Source organism: Haliotis rufescens, unplaced genomic scaffold, assembly GCF_023055435.1.
Source record: "Haliotis rufescens isolate VD_foot unplaced genomic scaffold, xgHalRufe1.0.p SCAF_83, whole genome shotgun sequence".
NCBI lineage: Eukaryota > Metazoa > Mollusca > Gastropoda > Lepetellida > Haliotidae > Haliotis > Haliotis rufescens.
The window spans coordinates 674,045-689,274 of NW_025964376.1; the positions used below are offsets into that span (position 1 = coordinate 674,045).

Consider the following 15,230-nt stretch of genomic DNA (forward strand, 5'->3'; position numbering starts at 1 on the left):
TAGTTTTCGTAGAAATCCGCGGATATTCGCGAATTATTTGCAATCTATCTGCGGAATATCCGCGGATTATTTGCAGTTTTACTGCAGAACACGATTACAAACTTTTGCGTTGTATTGTAGCCCCGAACCTACTGTCTGACGAAACCTGAGTTTCGACCGTGACCACTCCAGTAGCCAGCCAATTGTGAACGATTTATTTATCGAAGCCTGGAGGGTGAAAATACGAGATCTAGAAAGTCTTAAGATATACAGTGCGCGGACGTCGGAGATGACATCCTCCCCTGGACCGCCGGGGAATACAACTGACTGGGGCGGCAAGCTAACGTCCGTTTCTAAACACTGGGAAAACACGAATAGCGAACTAAGTACTATATCTACACTGAAGATATATGTGCCAAAATAAAGCGCTGAACATAAGCTATCCAACGGCATAATTAATTTGTTTTAATGATTTAAGATATTGATACATTGATCCTAAATGCTTTGTAAATTCGTCACTGGAATCCTGTGTTCGTCTGATGTCATCTAATCATAAACCTACTATTGTACAGCTATGGAAATTCATATTGAATGCAATGAAATTGTATAAGTCACTTCATCAGTAATTGTAATTCTGTAATGGGCCCGTGGCCTCTAACTTGAAATAAAGGTGTTACAATTTAAAATTCACAACAAGCTATGTACATTTATTGATGAGGCAAAAATGACCACAAATACGTGAGAAATATCTGAATGTAGATATAAATTCCCCTTATGTTTGCAAATCATAAATACAAAAACATTTTCAATACAAGAATATGGTAGCGAACATATGAGAGACAACATACATCCAGTCATTACATGGTTTGGAAGTGTCATTAGATCACAAGAGAATGAAATATACGGGCAATTAATTCTCTAACACAAAATGATCTCACACTGTATAATGACGACCGCCGGACTTTACCGAGAGGCGCCGGAAATAAAGCCGGGGAACAGACCGGCTTTAGACCGTGACATGGGTAAACACGAACCACGCTGACACTCCGTAACCAATCAAATTACAGATTTTCCTATCCATACAATCAAATTTTTTTTCTCCTCTGAGAAACCACCCAACAGTTTGGGTAGTGAAGTCAAAACCATGCACTTTGATTGCCTGATACTCATGTTTTACGAGCGGATCATTGAAGTGGTTAAGCACTACCGTATTACAGAGATAGAGTCTCACACATAACGCTCGACTTCCAGGCGTAGGAGACGGGAAGCAGATCGTAGGGTCCTTTGAGTGGGTGGGTGCGCGAGTGGGTGGGTGCGTGCGTGAGTTAGTTTTAACGCCCCTTGGATTAGTATTTCCGTTACAAGAATTAGCTTGATGTGGGAGGAAAGCCCGAAGAGATGCAGGTCTTAGACGTTTACCACTTTGGCGAAACCCACAAGCAGGAGTATGGTGCTGACAAACCTAGAAACATAATTAGGACGAATCTGGATTTCGAATCCATGATCGTAGGGTTCTGGCACGCCTAAGGAGCGTAAGTCCCCATTATCTTTAAGTGCCAGTTTGGAGTCGTACCAATGAAGACAACACACATCTTCAAGAGAACGTCATTGTGTGAGTCTCTGTACAGAAACTTCACACTGAAGTAAGAAGTTGAAATCCACAAGTTAATCCTCGCCTCATTGAAGATGTCGCGGCAATGTCCTTCATCCATCGCAAAATGTTCTCTTTTCCTCGTACTTACACTTTCATTTACTCGTTTGAAAAAAACAACAACTGCTGTAACATGAATTAATGGTAGCATGGTAATTGTTCAATTCAATTGGACAGTATGACATTTTAAACATCCTTAATAATCATGGCTGCTTAGTAGTTTTGATAATGACGTTTTTCAAAACTATTAATCTTTGTATCTCTAGTTCAAACTAATAGCTATGTAATCATCTGGAGCAGACAATCCAGTGATTGACATTATGAGCATTGATCTACGCAATTGGGATACGATGACATGCATCAACCAAGCTCAGCGAGCCTGACCACACGATCCCGTTTGTCGCCTCTTACGAGAAGCATTGGTTCCTGGATGTTCACGAGGTCACTTGGAGCATGTTTCCCCTTCATTAAGCCCTATTGTTTAGTATGCCACTTTCATCTGAGACCTTCGCCGCGAATAGCTGCAAAATTGCTGATGCGGCGTTAAGCAATATTCACTCACTCATCTGAGACCTATATGCCTAGATCTATAAATATGTTATTTGGAAAGAAAGTTGATGGAGCAAATAACTGCCACGTTATAAGGACAACAAGTAAGGTGGCATAGCATTGCGCCGTCTCTCTCTCGGACTGGTTCAAGCAGCCACACCCAACGTTTAACCCTCTTTCACCTCGCCAATTACACTCTTCAAAAAAGAAACGCACAGGTAGTATGTAGTTCATTGAACCTAACTACACAGAAAATCTTGTATATAAATTGGATAGTTCTCGCTATCACTAAACAAAGATCTGAGGACATCCCATTACGGGTCACGTCAGAACGACCTTTCATCCGACGAATCAAAGCGTCGCTTACCAGATCGTGAAAGTGACAGTCGGAATGTGTTTTCTAATAAACGCAACCACGAAAACGTTAACATGGGGTATTCCGAACAACAGTTACGGCCCGTACGACTGATTCCGTCAAAATCATCATCTATCTCTCGCTTCCATGGGATAACATTGAACGGAAGAGGCGTTGCGCGGTACGTGGGAAGCACTGCCATACAATCTCAACCATATGATAGACATTCCGGAATGTTCGTTTGTTCAGGTTTCAAAATTTTAATCGAGAACTTAGTCAACTTATTTTTCAAGCGTAGTCTGAAATGGAAGTCGCCAGGTTGAAACCGGTGCCGTAAAGTTCGAGAAAGCTGCTTTCTGATTGGCTGATGTCGACTTCGTGTTAGTCATTTCAGTCATTTCAGTGGTGCTTGTCTACCACTCTCGCCCAGTAGGACAACGTTTCATTATAATCCTTATCAGTGGTGCTTGTCAAACTCTCACACCTGCCCCATGAAAGGAAATTGTGCGTCTTGTAGCAGTGGCCATAAAAATATTCTGTTTTCAATAAATTTAATAAAAAATCATAGAATAATTAATTTGTCTGTCCTTTATCATGCCATATTTCAGACATACACACACGCACTATAACCATGCCTCACTGGAAGACACACACACGCTGTAATCATACACCTTGTTTTAGATGAGGATGACGTAATTCTTTCTGTCCCATCTGTACTTAAGTACCGTTACAAATACAACATAAATACCACATTTGTGGGACAATCTGTCATTAGTTATGACGTCGGAATATCAGATCTTCCGAGCTAATGAGCCAATCTATTTGGTTATTTTCTCTTTTCAGAAAAAAATCACATACATCGACAATGACAGTACTCCTACCATAGAATCAATAGACGACGCCAGCTCCGGCGCACAATGACGCGGAGAGGTTTGACGGGGAACGTTGTTGGGATATTCTGGTTAACGTCATATACAACATAGTCCCCTTAGCCTCACTTTAGGCATATTAGGGACATTCTCTGAATCTAGGTAATTCAGTGACATTCCTGAAACATGTATATCTATTGACATCTTCAGGAAGGACTTGGTCAGGGATTAGGAATCGACTTGTCCTGAAGTCCAATCAAGGTAAGTATTTATAGAATTGTTATTCTGCTGTTCATTTGTTTGTTGTACATGTTTTTTTTATAGGATATTTGGTAAACTCTGCAAATATTCGAATCTGTTCATTTTTCGCTCACGTCATACAAATGTGCATGGCATTTAGTTGTGTCATTTTAATCGGTTTTGTATTCAAAATTGTCCAATGTTATTTCATTTTCATGTCTCATTGTATTGCCAAACCTTTGACGATCCGGGTTAGAATTGGTCTCCACCAATCCATGCTTGTCGTAAGAGGCGACTAACGGGATCGAGTTGTCATGATGACGTGGTTCATGCATGTCATCGAATCCCAATTGCTTAGATCGATGCTGACAATGACAATCACTGGATTGTCTGGTCCAGACTCGAATATTTACAGACCGCCGTATAACTGGAATATTGCTGAGTGCGGCGTTAAAACAACAAACAAACACACTTTGCGGAAATGGTGCAGGCAAACTGACGAGATGTCTAAGAGCTTGAAAGGTTACTCACCGCCATAGGGTATGTCTGTAGATATGTGTCTAGCAGGCCGCTCTTATCAATCTAAATGTAACCCTTGGTCATTCCGGGTTAGAATACGCCCCCTGCAACCTATGCTTTTCACTCAAGGTGACACATTGGATCGGCGGTGAGGATCGATGACTTGGTTGAAACTGTCTCATTGTGGATCGTTGCTCACAATTACAAACACTGGTCGATTATTTACAGACAGCAGCATATAACTGGAATAGTACGAAGTGCAGCGTTAAACAAACAAACAAACAAACAAAGAGTCTGCCCTCTCGCATAGATTTGCATGTATGCATATTTACAATTTAATACATTAAATGTCAGAAGAGAAATGGTGAGTAAGTGAGTGAATGAGTACGGTTTTACGCCGCTTATAGCAATGTTCCAGCAATGGGCTTCACACATGGTACTCATGTGGGGAATCGAACCCGGGTCTTCGGGCGTGACGAGCGAACGCTTTAACCACTGGGCTACCGCACTGCCCCAGTAGAGAAATAGAGAATTGTTTGTGTTGTAACATTGCTCACTTAAACCGTTGTGTTTTCCATATAATATATCTATGTGTACATTCCAAAATGTTTTCGTTGACATGATTAATTAGGTAAAGCTGCATTGCCAACTAGCATAAAGTCATTATAAACATCACAAGCATCTTTCACAAATAACAACAGTGAGTGTATCAATTCGTTTCTTGTTGATTAATAATAGATATTCAATGAAATAATGATGTGAGGTTTCACATGGGCGACCGCGTCGGCAGTTTGGGGCGGTCGGGTAGCTTAGTGGTTAAAGCGTTGGCTCGTCACACCGAAGACATATGGGTACAATGTGTGAAACCCATTTCTAATGTCCCCCGCCGTGATATTGCTGGAATATTGCTAAAAGCGGCGTAAAACCATACTCACTCACTCCCTTTTTAAAACCCTTTTCCATTCACCATCACCGTGTCTTAATATTAAATTGATGATGCTAATTTGTTTAGACCATATGAGACCATATGAGACTATGATATGGTGGAACTGTAGATTTATCTGTTCGCAAAAGACCGCCTCCGTGTTCCTGTGGTAGAGCATCCGCCCGGAGAGCGGAAGGTCCGGGGTTCGATCCCCGGCCGCGTCATACCAAAAGACGTTAAAAGATGGTACTTGTTGTTACCCTGTCTGGCGCTCGGCATTAAGGGGCTAAAACAAGGACTGGTCGGCTCGGAGTCAGTATACTGTGTCTGAGTGGGGTATTCATGTTAAACTGCGGCGTGGTATCTCGGTGAGCTAGCACTATAAATCGGCATTAGTCCGGACTAGAACAAGCAGCCACACAAACACATACTCGTACATGCACGTCGCTATATAAGTGCAATAATCTTGGACGCGACGTTAAACCCAATTTCACCTCACCTCACCTGTTCGCAAATCGAACTAAAATCGAGAGGAGGTTTCAATGCTACCGCCAAACAAAGATCTTTGTTTAGCGGTAGCGAGAACTAAGATCTGACTTTAATAAGATTGGCATAAACGTGGATTCAGAAATATTTGTGCGTGATAAAGGCATTGATAAATTAGGGGGGGTTCTGAGGTTGAATGTAATGATTGTCCCCACAGAGTGAGCAGTAACTTATGTTTTCTCATCGAATGAAACAACTTTGATGAGGTTTTAATGATTGAATCAACATGACATGCCCACTTGCCTGATAAGGACAATATAACACTTAGGTGTTTGTGTGTTTTACCATTTAAATGTTTTCATTCTCCAAAACTAATTTTAGAGTTTGATGCGGTATTTTGTGGAGACAAGAATCGATTTTGTTTGGCTGGGAATAATATAATTAATCTCTCAGGAGTCGATTCGTTAATATTTAATAACTATTCATAGTAGATTCTAAACATTCAATGTTATTAGATGATAGGCCCAGGGATGTATCCTCGCCAAACAATCTGGTTGAACAGTTCAGTTTATCAGTTCTATCACTGATGTACACAAGGAACAGGAAAGGGCCTAGTACCGATCCCTGTGTCACACCCGCTTTAACTCTTCAGTGTTAGACAAGGTTCCTTTTAAAGAAACATATTGTTTGCGAGCTGTTAGGTAATCAGCCAGCCACTCTAGTAATTCCTCGTTCACACCATAACATTTTTTATGTAGTCCACTGTGCGGTACTCTATCAAACGCTTTTGAAGTATCACAGAATACTATTCCATAGAACTCTTTGTTATCGACTGCCTTGCACACTTGATTACATAATTCCACTGACTGGGCACTACAACAACGAATTCACATGAAAATAATTGTGCAAGTGCTTGAACACATCGCGTTCTAATAGACTTTATATGGCTAATCAAAGATACTGGGCCTAGATTTTCGAAACGATCTTAGCCCTAGGATTATCGTAAAGTTATGGTAAGGAAATCGTAGGCTATCGTGGTGGGGGGGGGGGGGGGGGGTTGTGTGTGTGTTTCTCGTCACACCGAATGCCCTGGTTTGATGCCCCGCAATGTGGGTACAATGTGTGAAGCCCATTTCTGGTGTCCCCCCCTGTGATACTGCTGGGGTGTTCTCACTGTACCGGCAGCTATCGTTTAGGGTAATTTAGCTAATCTACCCTTTAACAATAGAAGGATTAAAATTGGGATTATCGTGCCGGCAAATTCTGGTTCAATGGAAAAGGAACACTGAACACAATTTATGAATTTCTTAAATTTATTGATTTCAGACATACATACAGAATACTAAACGAGCTTCCGTGTAATACCAATTTTATGAAACGAGTGAATAGTTGCGGTATCTGACGAGCGAAAGCGAGTCAGATACCACAACTATTCACGAGTTTCATAAAATTGGTTTTACACGGGAGCGAGTTTAGTATTTTATTTATTACTTGCCATTTATAACGTTTTTAGAATTATCCTCTCGAGTGTGAATAGGCTGACACCTACACGATCCACGGCATAATCCGATTGAGTTGAGTAATACTTCAAACACGTCAAAAGTTGAAACGTATGAATTTAATACCATACAACGGTCCACCTTTAGAATTTTCAGGCGTCCGTTCCACAAAATTATCGTAGCGTTAAGGTTATCGCAACTCACATACTTTAACTTAGACCAACGACTGTCGTTGCGCTACAGTAGGATCGCCTTGTGGAACGGGGCCTTGCACCTCAAAGTTTACAATCACGTCACAATACCCGATGACGTAATTTGTGGAATTTTGTTGCAAGTTCCTTCGGCGAAACAATGCCATGTGACGTCAGCCTAGCAACAAGGTTGCTGGGGTCATCGAGTGTGCATAAGCTCCTCTCAGTGATCCATTATCTCCACACACAATGTCTTTGAATAAGCCAAGGTATGTTGAGAGCTTTCAATATTTGTTCGTGAAACGTGTTCCGAGAGTACATAAGCACGCGTTTTGGTATTACACAATGTGTAATACAGCTGTATGTTTATTAAACGGGTGATCTTTTCACGGGCAAGTAATAAAATAATTTACAACACAAGATGGGAGACGGACTCTCCGTACTGTTACAGATTTTGTCCCAGAAACCAGGCACATTTTAAGACGATCGAGTTCATGTTCCAGTTGGCGGTACTGCTTCCTTTTGGCCGTTAACAACCACCCGATTCCAATTGGCTTATCTAACTCCCGTCATCGTTTGTTCAGATTGAATCAAACTGATAACTCGGTAAATGTTGGGATGGTTGGTTGTCATTTTGTTGATTCTGGAGTGCCACCCCTCCACATGGTTAGTGGTCCTGGGACCCAAGGTGTCGAAATGGTTCCAAGTATTTCTATCCTCTCCCTCACCCCACTGTAATCAGCAGATTTCAGGATGGTAGGATCTTCGGTGTTAGCTGATTCTAGGGCATGAAACCAATAGTCATCTATATCCCCAGGTCTGGGGAGAGGGAGGGAGGGCTGATGCTCGTCTCACGAAAAGGTTAACGTCGGGATTGTTTGCAAAGGCAGTTTGCAGACCATACTTCTGAGCATTGCGCCAAACTGCCTGTCGGAAATGAAACAAACCTTTCAGTTCACAGGCAAACACATGTTTGACAGACTTCTGTGCTGCTTTCTCAAAGTCTGTAAAACCAGGCCCAGGTCGAAGTTGTAGGTCGAAACCGGCACAGTGAGAACACCCGACCAAGAGTATCAGTTTGCGAGGCTTTCATATTCACTGGCTTGCGTGATGATTCCAATTTAGAACTGGTCCCCAGCAAAGCTTTGCTAATCGTAAGAAGCTTGGCCAGGCCCAGTGATATTGCTAATTCTACCATGAATTTGGAAATTGGTCAATCAGAGGTTGTCAAATCACAATAAATCCACTCTAATTGAAACAGTCGATTTGACGGCCGCATCACCACGGCAGCTAAGATTCATAGAATAGTACTTTTTGGTACTTTTGGTCATTGTTGGTAGGCTAATGTATTTCTTTTATCTACAATTATAGGTTACAAAATGCAAAGTTGCGGTTGCTACACTATTCAAAGGATGTGTGGCACTTTCGTGCAGAAAACAAGACAGAAATCTAAAGAAAATGTATTTTAAAGTTTTTGGGTATATGGCGCTTTAAAATGTACGATTGTATCATCACAGCTTTTGCGTCACAATGAGCAATATGACGCGCATAGAACGAAAGCTTTGCAAGGCTTGCTTAGTTTACTAAGGGTCGCCCACCATGTGTTATGTTCGAGTGAAGTATTACTGAGTAAACAAACTGCTTGAGCATATACAGCTCCTTATTTTGTTGACAGGCTGTTGCCGGTGCCGGTGTCGGTGTCGTGATCCAGACCGACAGCCCACTCAAAGCACTGGACTCAACCCATGCCGTTTCACTCAATACATTTGCTGACCCCAAAGAGTTCGTATTATTCAGTCATGACAGAATTGAGAATACAACCTGTTCCTAATGATATTGCCACAGGACACTATTTTATCTGTCTCTGGATGGCTCTCAAATTACGTAATTGTCCTCTCTACATCCGGCTTCCCCATTAGCGGGGCCATTAGACTACGTGTGTAAATAGTAGGATTGGTTTGATCGTGATTTCATCAGTTTGTGTTTATTCCCCATCGGAGATCTTATTGTTGTGAGCCCGACCGTTTTCCACCATCGATAATCCATAATCATATGGCCAGTTTATTATAATATATACTGGGTGCCGTTGTACAAAGCGATGTTAGCGCTATCGTGACCGTAACTCCCATACCATAACCCTCTGGATGCCATATATGTCCCTCCTCTTTAACCCTCACCTTGAAGTCGAATAAAATTGAACATACTTAACGCACACAAATACACTTCACAGTTTTGAATCCTGTGGGAAATTCCCTGTTATTTGATATCGCCCACTGTCATTTTAGGCAAAGAAAAATTACTGAAAATGACCTCTGAAAATTGATACATCGTAAGTAAATTTAGCCATTTTTTTTACACATTACTAAATGAACATTCACGGCGTTATTTATAGCATGTTTTGAAATCTAAATTTTGGATATTTACTCAGAATTTCAAAAATAGCATATTAGTGATCACGGGTGTCTGTCTTTTATCAAATCACCAATGACCATTGCAGATAAATTTACACCATCAGATAGGAAATTTAATATTCTACATCTCTGCGTATGTTTATAGCCGGAGGTAGATCCAGTGCCGCGTGAGCGCAATTATCGAGAAACCTTAACTTTTCAGATCTTAGGAAAATGTGCGTCAGAAAAAAACCCTCGGCATCCAGATGGTTAACAGAGACGTGTGACAGTCGTAGCGCTAAGGTTGTTTTGTATAACGACATCAGGGCATTCTTAGCGCTACGATATTCGTTATCCTATCAGAACTAGTATGAGAGGTTAGGACAGGTTGTAAGGCTGCGAAAGCTTTGTGGATCAGGGCCCCGTTTCACAAAGCGATTTTAGCGCTAAGGCGATCGTAACTCCCATACTTTAACATTGACTTACGACAGTCGTAGCGTTACGATCGTTTTTTGGAACGGACCCCAGGTACGAGACCAAACGATTAGCGAATGGGTCCAGGATCAAGGGCCCCGTTGCACAAAGCGATCTTAACACTACGACTATCGTAAGCCTACGTTAAAGTATGGGAGTAACGACCACCTTAGCGCTAAGATAGCGTTGTGGAACGGGACCCTGGACCCATCCGCTACTTGTTTGGTCACGATTCAAATGGCACGACCCTAATAGTAGCCATCTACTGTTCTCAACATCGAGAGAAATAAAACTATTTTTTTTAAATCTTTGGAAGCCTACGGGGTCCGTCTTAAGCCAAATTAAACTAAGAGAGCTTTGGTGCAAAATGTTCACATGTATATCATATAATTCCTTGACTGGTCACGCTGAAAAAACAGGTTGATTTCCCATGGGGGTATATGGCTTCAGGGGAGGGGAGGTAGCCTAATGGTGAAAGCGTTTGTTCGTCACGGCGAAGGCCTGGGTTCCATTCCCCACATGGGTACAATGTGTGAAGCCCATTTCTGATGTCTCCCCGCCCGGATATCGAGAGATTATCGGTAAAAGCGGCGTAAACCCATACTCAATCACCCCGTTCTTAAAATCTGATTATTTTCCGACACAAAGAATCGAACATATAAGTCCACTCCACTACCAAACAATCTATACATATTCACTACTGACACAAATATTGACGTTTGGATATTTCCAACAAATATTTTTTTTTTTTATTTCAGCACTGCTAAATAACTATTCATTTTGGGGCATATTCTGAACAAACTATTTATTTTAATCAAGAGCGTACGAGACCACTGAGAGAGTGTACGAGACCACTGAGAGAGTGTACGAGACCACTGAGAGAGTGTACGAGAACACTGAGAGTGTACGAGACCACTGAGAGAGTGTACGAGACCACTGAGAGAGAGTACGAGAACAGTGAGAGAGCGTACGAGAACAGTGAGAGAGTGTACGAGACCTCTGAGAGAGTGTACGAGACAACTGAGAATGTACGAGACCACTGAGAGCGTGTACGAGACCACTGAGAATGTACAAGACCAAAGAGAGTTCAAGACCGCTAAGAGAGCGTACGAGACCAGCGAGAGAGAGTACGAGGCCACTGAGAGAGTGTACGAGACCACTGAGAGAGTGTACGAGACCACTGAGAATGTACGAGACCACTGAGAGCGTGTACGAGACCACTGAGAGAGTGTACGAGACCACTGAGAGCGTGTACGAGACCACTGAGAGTGTACGAGACCACTGAGAGAGTGTACGAGACCACTGAGAGAGAGTACGAGACCACTGAGAGAGTGTACAAGACCACTGAGAGAGTGTACGAGAACACTGAGAGCGTGTACGAGACCACTGAGTGAGAGTACGAGAACACTGAGAGAGCGTACGAGGCCAATGAGAGAGTACGAGACCACTCAGAGAGTGTACGAGACCACTGAGAGAGAGTACGAGACCACTGATAGTGTAGGAGATCACTGAGAGTGTACGAGACCTCTGAGAGAGTGTACGAGACCACTGGTGAGAGTGTATGAGATTACTGAGAGAGCGTACGAGACCACTGAGAGAGCGTACGTGACCACTAAGAGAGTGTACGCGACCACTGGTGAGATTGTATGAGATTACTGAGAGAGTGTACGAGACCACTGAGAGAGCGTACGAGACCACTAAGAGAGTGTACGAGACCACTGAGAGAGTCATGGTGTTTAATGCAGAGGGAACATCTTTCGTAATATACAACGTCAGCGTCAGAGCTACCATTGAAGAATCTAGTGAGTGAGTATGGTTTTACGCCGCTTTTTGCAATATTCCAGCAATATCACGGCGGGGGACACCAGAAATTGGCTTCACACATTGTACCCATGTCGGGAATCGAACCCGGGTCTTCGGCGTGACGAGCTTACGCCTTAACCACTAGGCTGCCCGACCGCACCACCACTGAAAGGAGTTCATTTATAAGTGAGTTGAGTATAAACGTAGTCCATTACGCTCGTATTGATAATAAATCTTGATTTATTGCTGGAGTGAGTGAGTGAGTTGGGTTTAACTAAGCTTTTAACAGTATTCCAGTTATATCACGGCGTGTCAGCTTAATGTTGGAGGAAAACCCGAAGTGATGCAGGTCTCAACAATCATAGGTTTCTGACGCGCCCAAGGGACGCAACTCCGCGCAGCGAATCGCGGCGCCTTAGACGACTTGGCCACGCGTGCATCCTATACTGATGGAAACAAATGATGTTACAATGAAAGTATAGGGAAATAAGCTTTACTGTCAGTTCGTTTGAAATAGCGCGCATACAAATTTAACATGTCAGAATCAAATGTTGAGATGTGTTTGTGTGCCTTGTTTCCAACGCGTAATTGGTACACGAGACTTGGATATATATAGCATTTCATTTTACTGTGTCTAAAAATAAGTGTCCCCTTATTCATTGCCATCAGTATATATACTCACCACCAAAAGAAACGCGAAAACCATACATGTTGGTTAATATATTTCGAATTACTCTTATTCAATGCACAAACAAACATACTGGCTTGTTGTGTGAACTGACGCTCATTGAAGCATCAGATGTGACGCCAGAGATCCATGACTCGAGATGTAAAGTTTGGAAATCACGTGCAGCATATCGTGAATAAAGACACTCTGTGGTAACACTTGACTGATTGTTAGTTTTGTCATTAACTGGTATACGTTGGAAACATCTCTTCTTAACGTACATACTTCTCTATATGTTTCTATAGTTCGCGTTTTTTTTGGCGGTGAGTGTATATAAAATATCGATATCACCGTTTTAACATATTTGTTTGTAAATTTCAGGATGTCATATTTGTGATTCACACATCAACCCATCCCGCAAATAAGATGGCCGTAGAATACAACATATCCGATGTACGAGTCGACGTCTCTACATGCCCTGTCAACGCGACCTCCGGCGAGTACGACGATCTTGTGATAGCTGCCTCCGTGGTAAGGCGTTTCTACATCTGGTTTGTGTTTGCCTTTGGTTTCCCTGGCAACACCATCAGCGCTATTGTGGTCACCAGAATGTGTCAGCAACGTCTTACAACGTCGTTGTTCTACGTCGGTTTGCTCGCCGTGGTGGACAACGTCGCTATTGTTCTGAAGCTCGTGGAGAACCAGTCCCAGAACAGGAGATTACCCATGGACGACACAAGCTGCCGGGTACTGTTCTTCCTGGGGCTTATTTTCTCCACCTACGCCAACTGGATACTAACCACCCTGGCAATAGAGAGATTCCTCGTGGTCAGGTACCCGTTCAAGATGGCGGTGTTGTGGACTGTGAGGAAAGGCCTGGTGATTATTTCGTGTGTGTTTGTGCTGCTGTGTCTGATCCACCTCCATCTGTTGTGGACAGTCATTCACTATGAAGGATACACGTGCACGCTGACACTAGAAGGGCCATCGTTCAAGGCCTGGTTCTATGTCGGGTCCTTTCTGTACGCCATCCTGCCGGCTTCCTGGCTCTTCATCTGCAACATCCTCCTTATCATCTACGTCAGGAGGTCGGCCACCAGACGGCGGGCTCTGTCAGAGAATCACTCGACCACAGTTGCCACTAGAAGATTCGATGCACAGATCACTTCGATACTGGTTATTGTTGCAGCAGTCTTTGTCATTTTGTCGTTTCCTAGATGCGTTTTCACGGCCGCATATGCGTACTGGAATCCAACCAGTTGTTCTATAGGTGAAGCGAGAAAATATTTTCTCGACGTCCTGACCAGCAACATCGCCGACACCAGCCACGCCGTTAACTTCTACCTGTACTTCCTTGCTGGGAAGAGATTTAGAAATGCCTATTCTTCTATTATCCGGGAAGTCTCGTCCAGAAAACGAACCCAGATAACGACCTCAGTGAGTAAATATGTCACGTCGCTCTAGCAATGTCTCAGCCGAAAAGCGACTGTCAGTAAACACAGCCATGTTCAATCATCGCCATTCAGGGGCGGTCGGGTAGCCTAGTGGTAAAAACGTTCACTCGTCACGCCGAAGACCCGGGTTCGATTCTCGACATGGGTATAATGTGTGAAGCTCATTTCTGGTGTCCCCCGCCGTGATATTGCTGGAATATTGCTAAAAGGGGCGTAAAACCATCGCCACTCTCTAAGTTCAGCAACGTCTGGCTCAGTCGTCAAAGCAACGCAATCCGCTGTGCAGAGTTGCGTCCCGTAGATGTGCCAGAAACCTATGATCTTGGGTTCGAATCCCGGTTTGCTCTTATTGCTTTTGGTTTGTCGGCACCACACCCGTGCTCGTGTATGTTTTTTTTTAAATGTGGTAAACGTCTAAGTAAGACCTGCCACACTTCAAGCTTTCCTCCTACAAGCTGATATAAATGAAATATTGTTCAAAAGAGGCAATTAATTTACCATCATAAAGAGGTGCTCAATTACTATATTATAAATAAATAAAATAACAAACTGTGTTCTTTGGACACGTGTTATTATGAACGATCAGTAAGAAGGGGGCTTGATTACTTTTTTTTAGAAAAAACTCCCTCTCTCTCCCCCGTGAAAGTCAAATTATTGCTGTCTTGACGTATCGTAAGCTTTAAAATTGATGCAATTTTGTTTGGAAATGTAAACGGTCGAGAAGTGTAAATGAAGTTCAATTTAAATCAGTTCATAAATATATCATTGCAAGCCAGCGATTTCATTTCTTTGATGATATGTTCGATTTTATTCATGATCAATTTTCTCCTTATTTTATGCCATATTTGAAAACACATTTTCTTGTTTACGTGTTTATGATGATTATAAGTATCATGTATTTCTTGAGGCGACCCAGTGAGCAGGATGTGCTTTTATCCCAATCCAGACTGACATGTCAATAAAATGTGTTTAAATCAAGTCATACCTTAGTATTTCCTGTTTCCAGTCGTACATAATTTCCCGTGGCCTATTGTGAAAGCAAACAGGCCCTCAGCTTATGCATGATCGATGAGGATTCGAAAGTGTGACAAACAATTAAAGAATTTGATTTCCAGTTGCATTTATTTCTTTAGTTCTCTTAATTAGTTGTGTTTGTACGTCAGTGTCACCTGCAAAGCT

At 42.5% G+C, this 15,230-nt stretch overlaps 1 protein-coding gene across 1 annotated transcript; it reads left to right on the plus strand.

Annotated features, from left to right (window-relative positions):
• The first annotated feature begins 3,447 nt into the window (after nt 1-3,447).
• LOC124145349 (cysteinyl leukotriene receptor 2-like) lies at nt 3,448-14,991 on the plus strand. Its single transcript, XM_046515089.2, has 2 exons — nt 3,448-3,664; nt 12,979-14,991. The coding sequence occupies exon 2, from the start codon at nt 13,024-13,026 to the stop codon at nt 14,059-14,061; it is 1,038 nt and encodes a 345-aa protein (XP_046371045.1). The 5' UTR covers nt 3,448-3,664; nt 12,979-13,023; the 3' UTR covers nt 14,062-14,991.
• The last annotated feature ends 239 nt before the right edge of the window (nt 14,992-15,230 follow it).

Coding starts and splice junctions, on each gene's coding strand:
- LOC124145349 (XM_046515089.2), top strand. CDS start 13,024: ATGGCCGTAGAATACAACATATCCGATGTACGAGTCGACGTCTCTACA.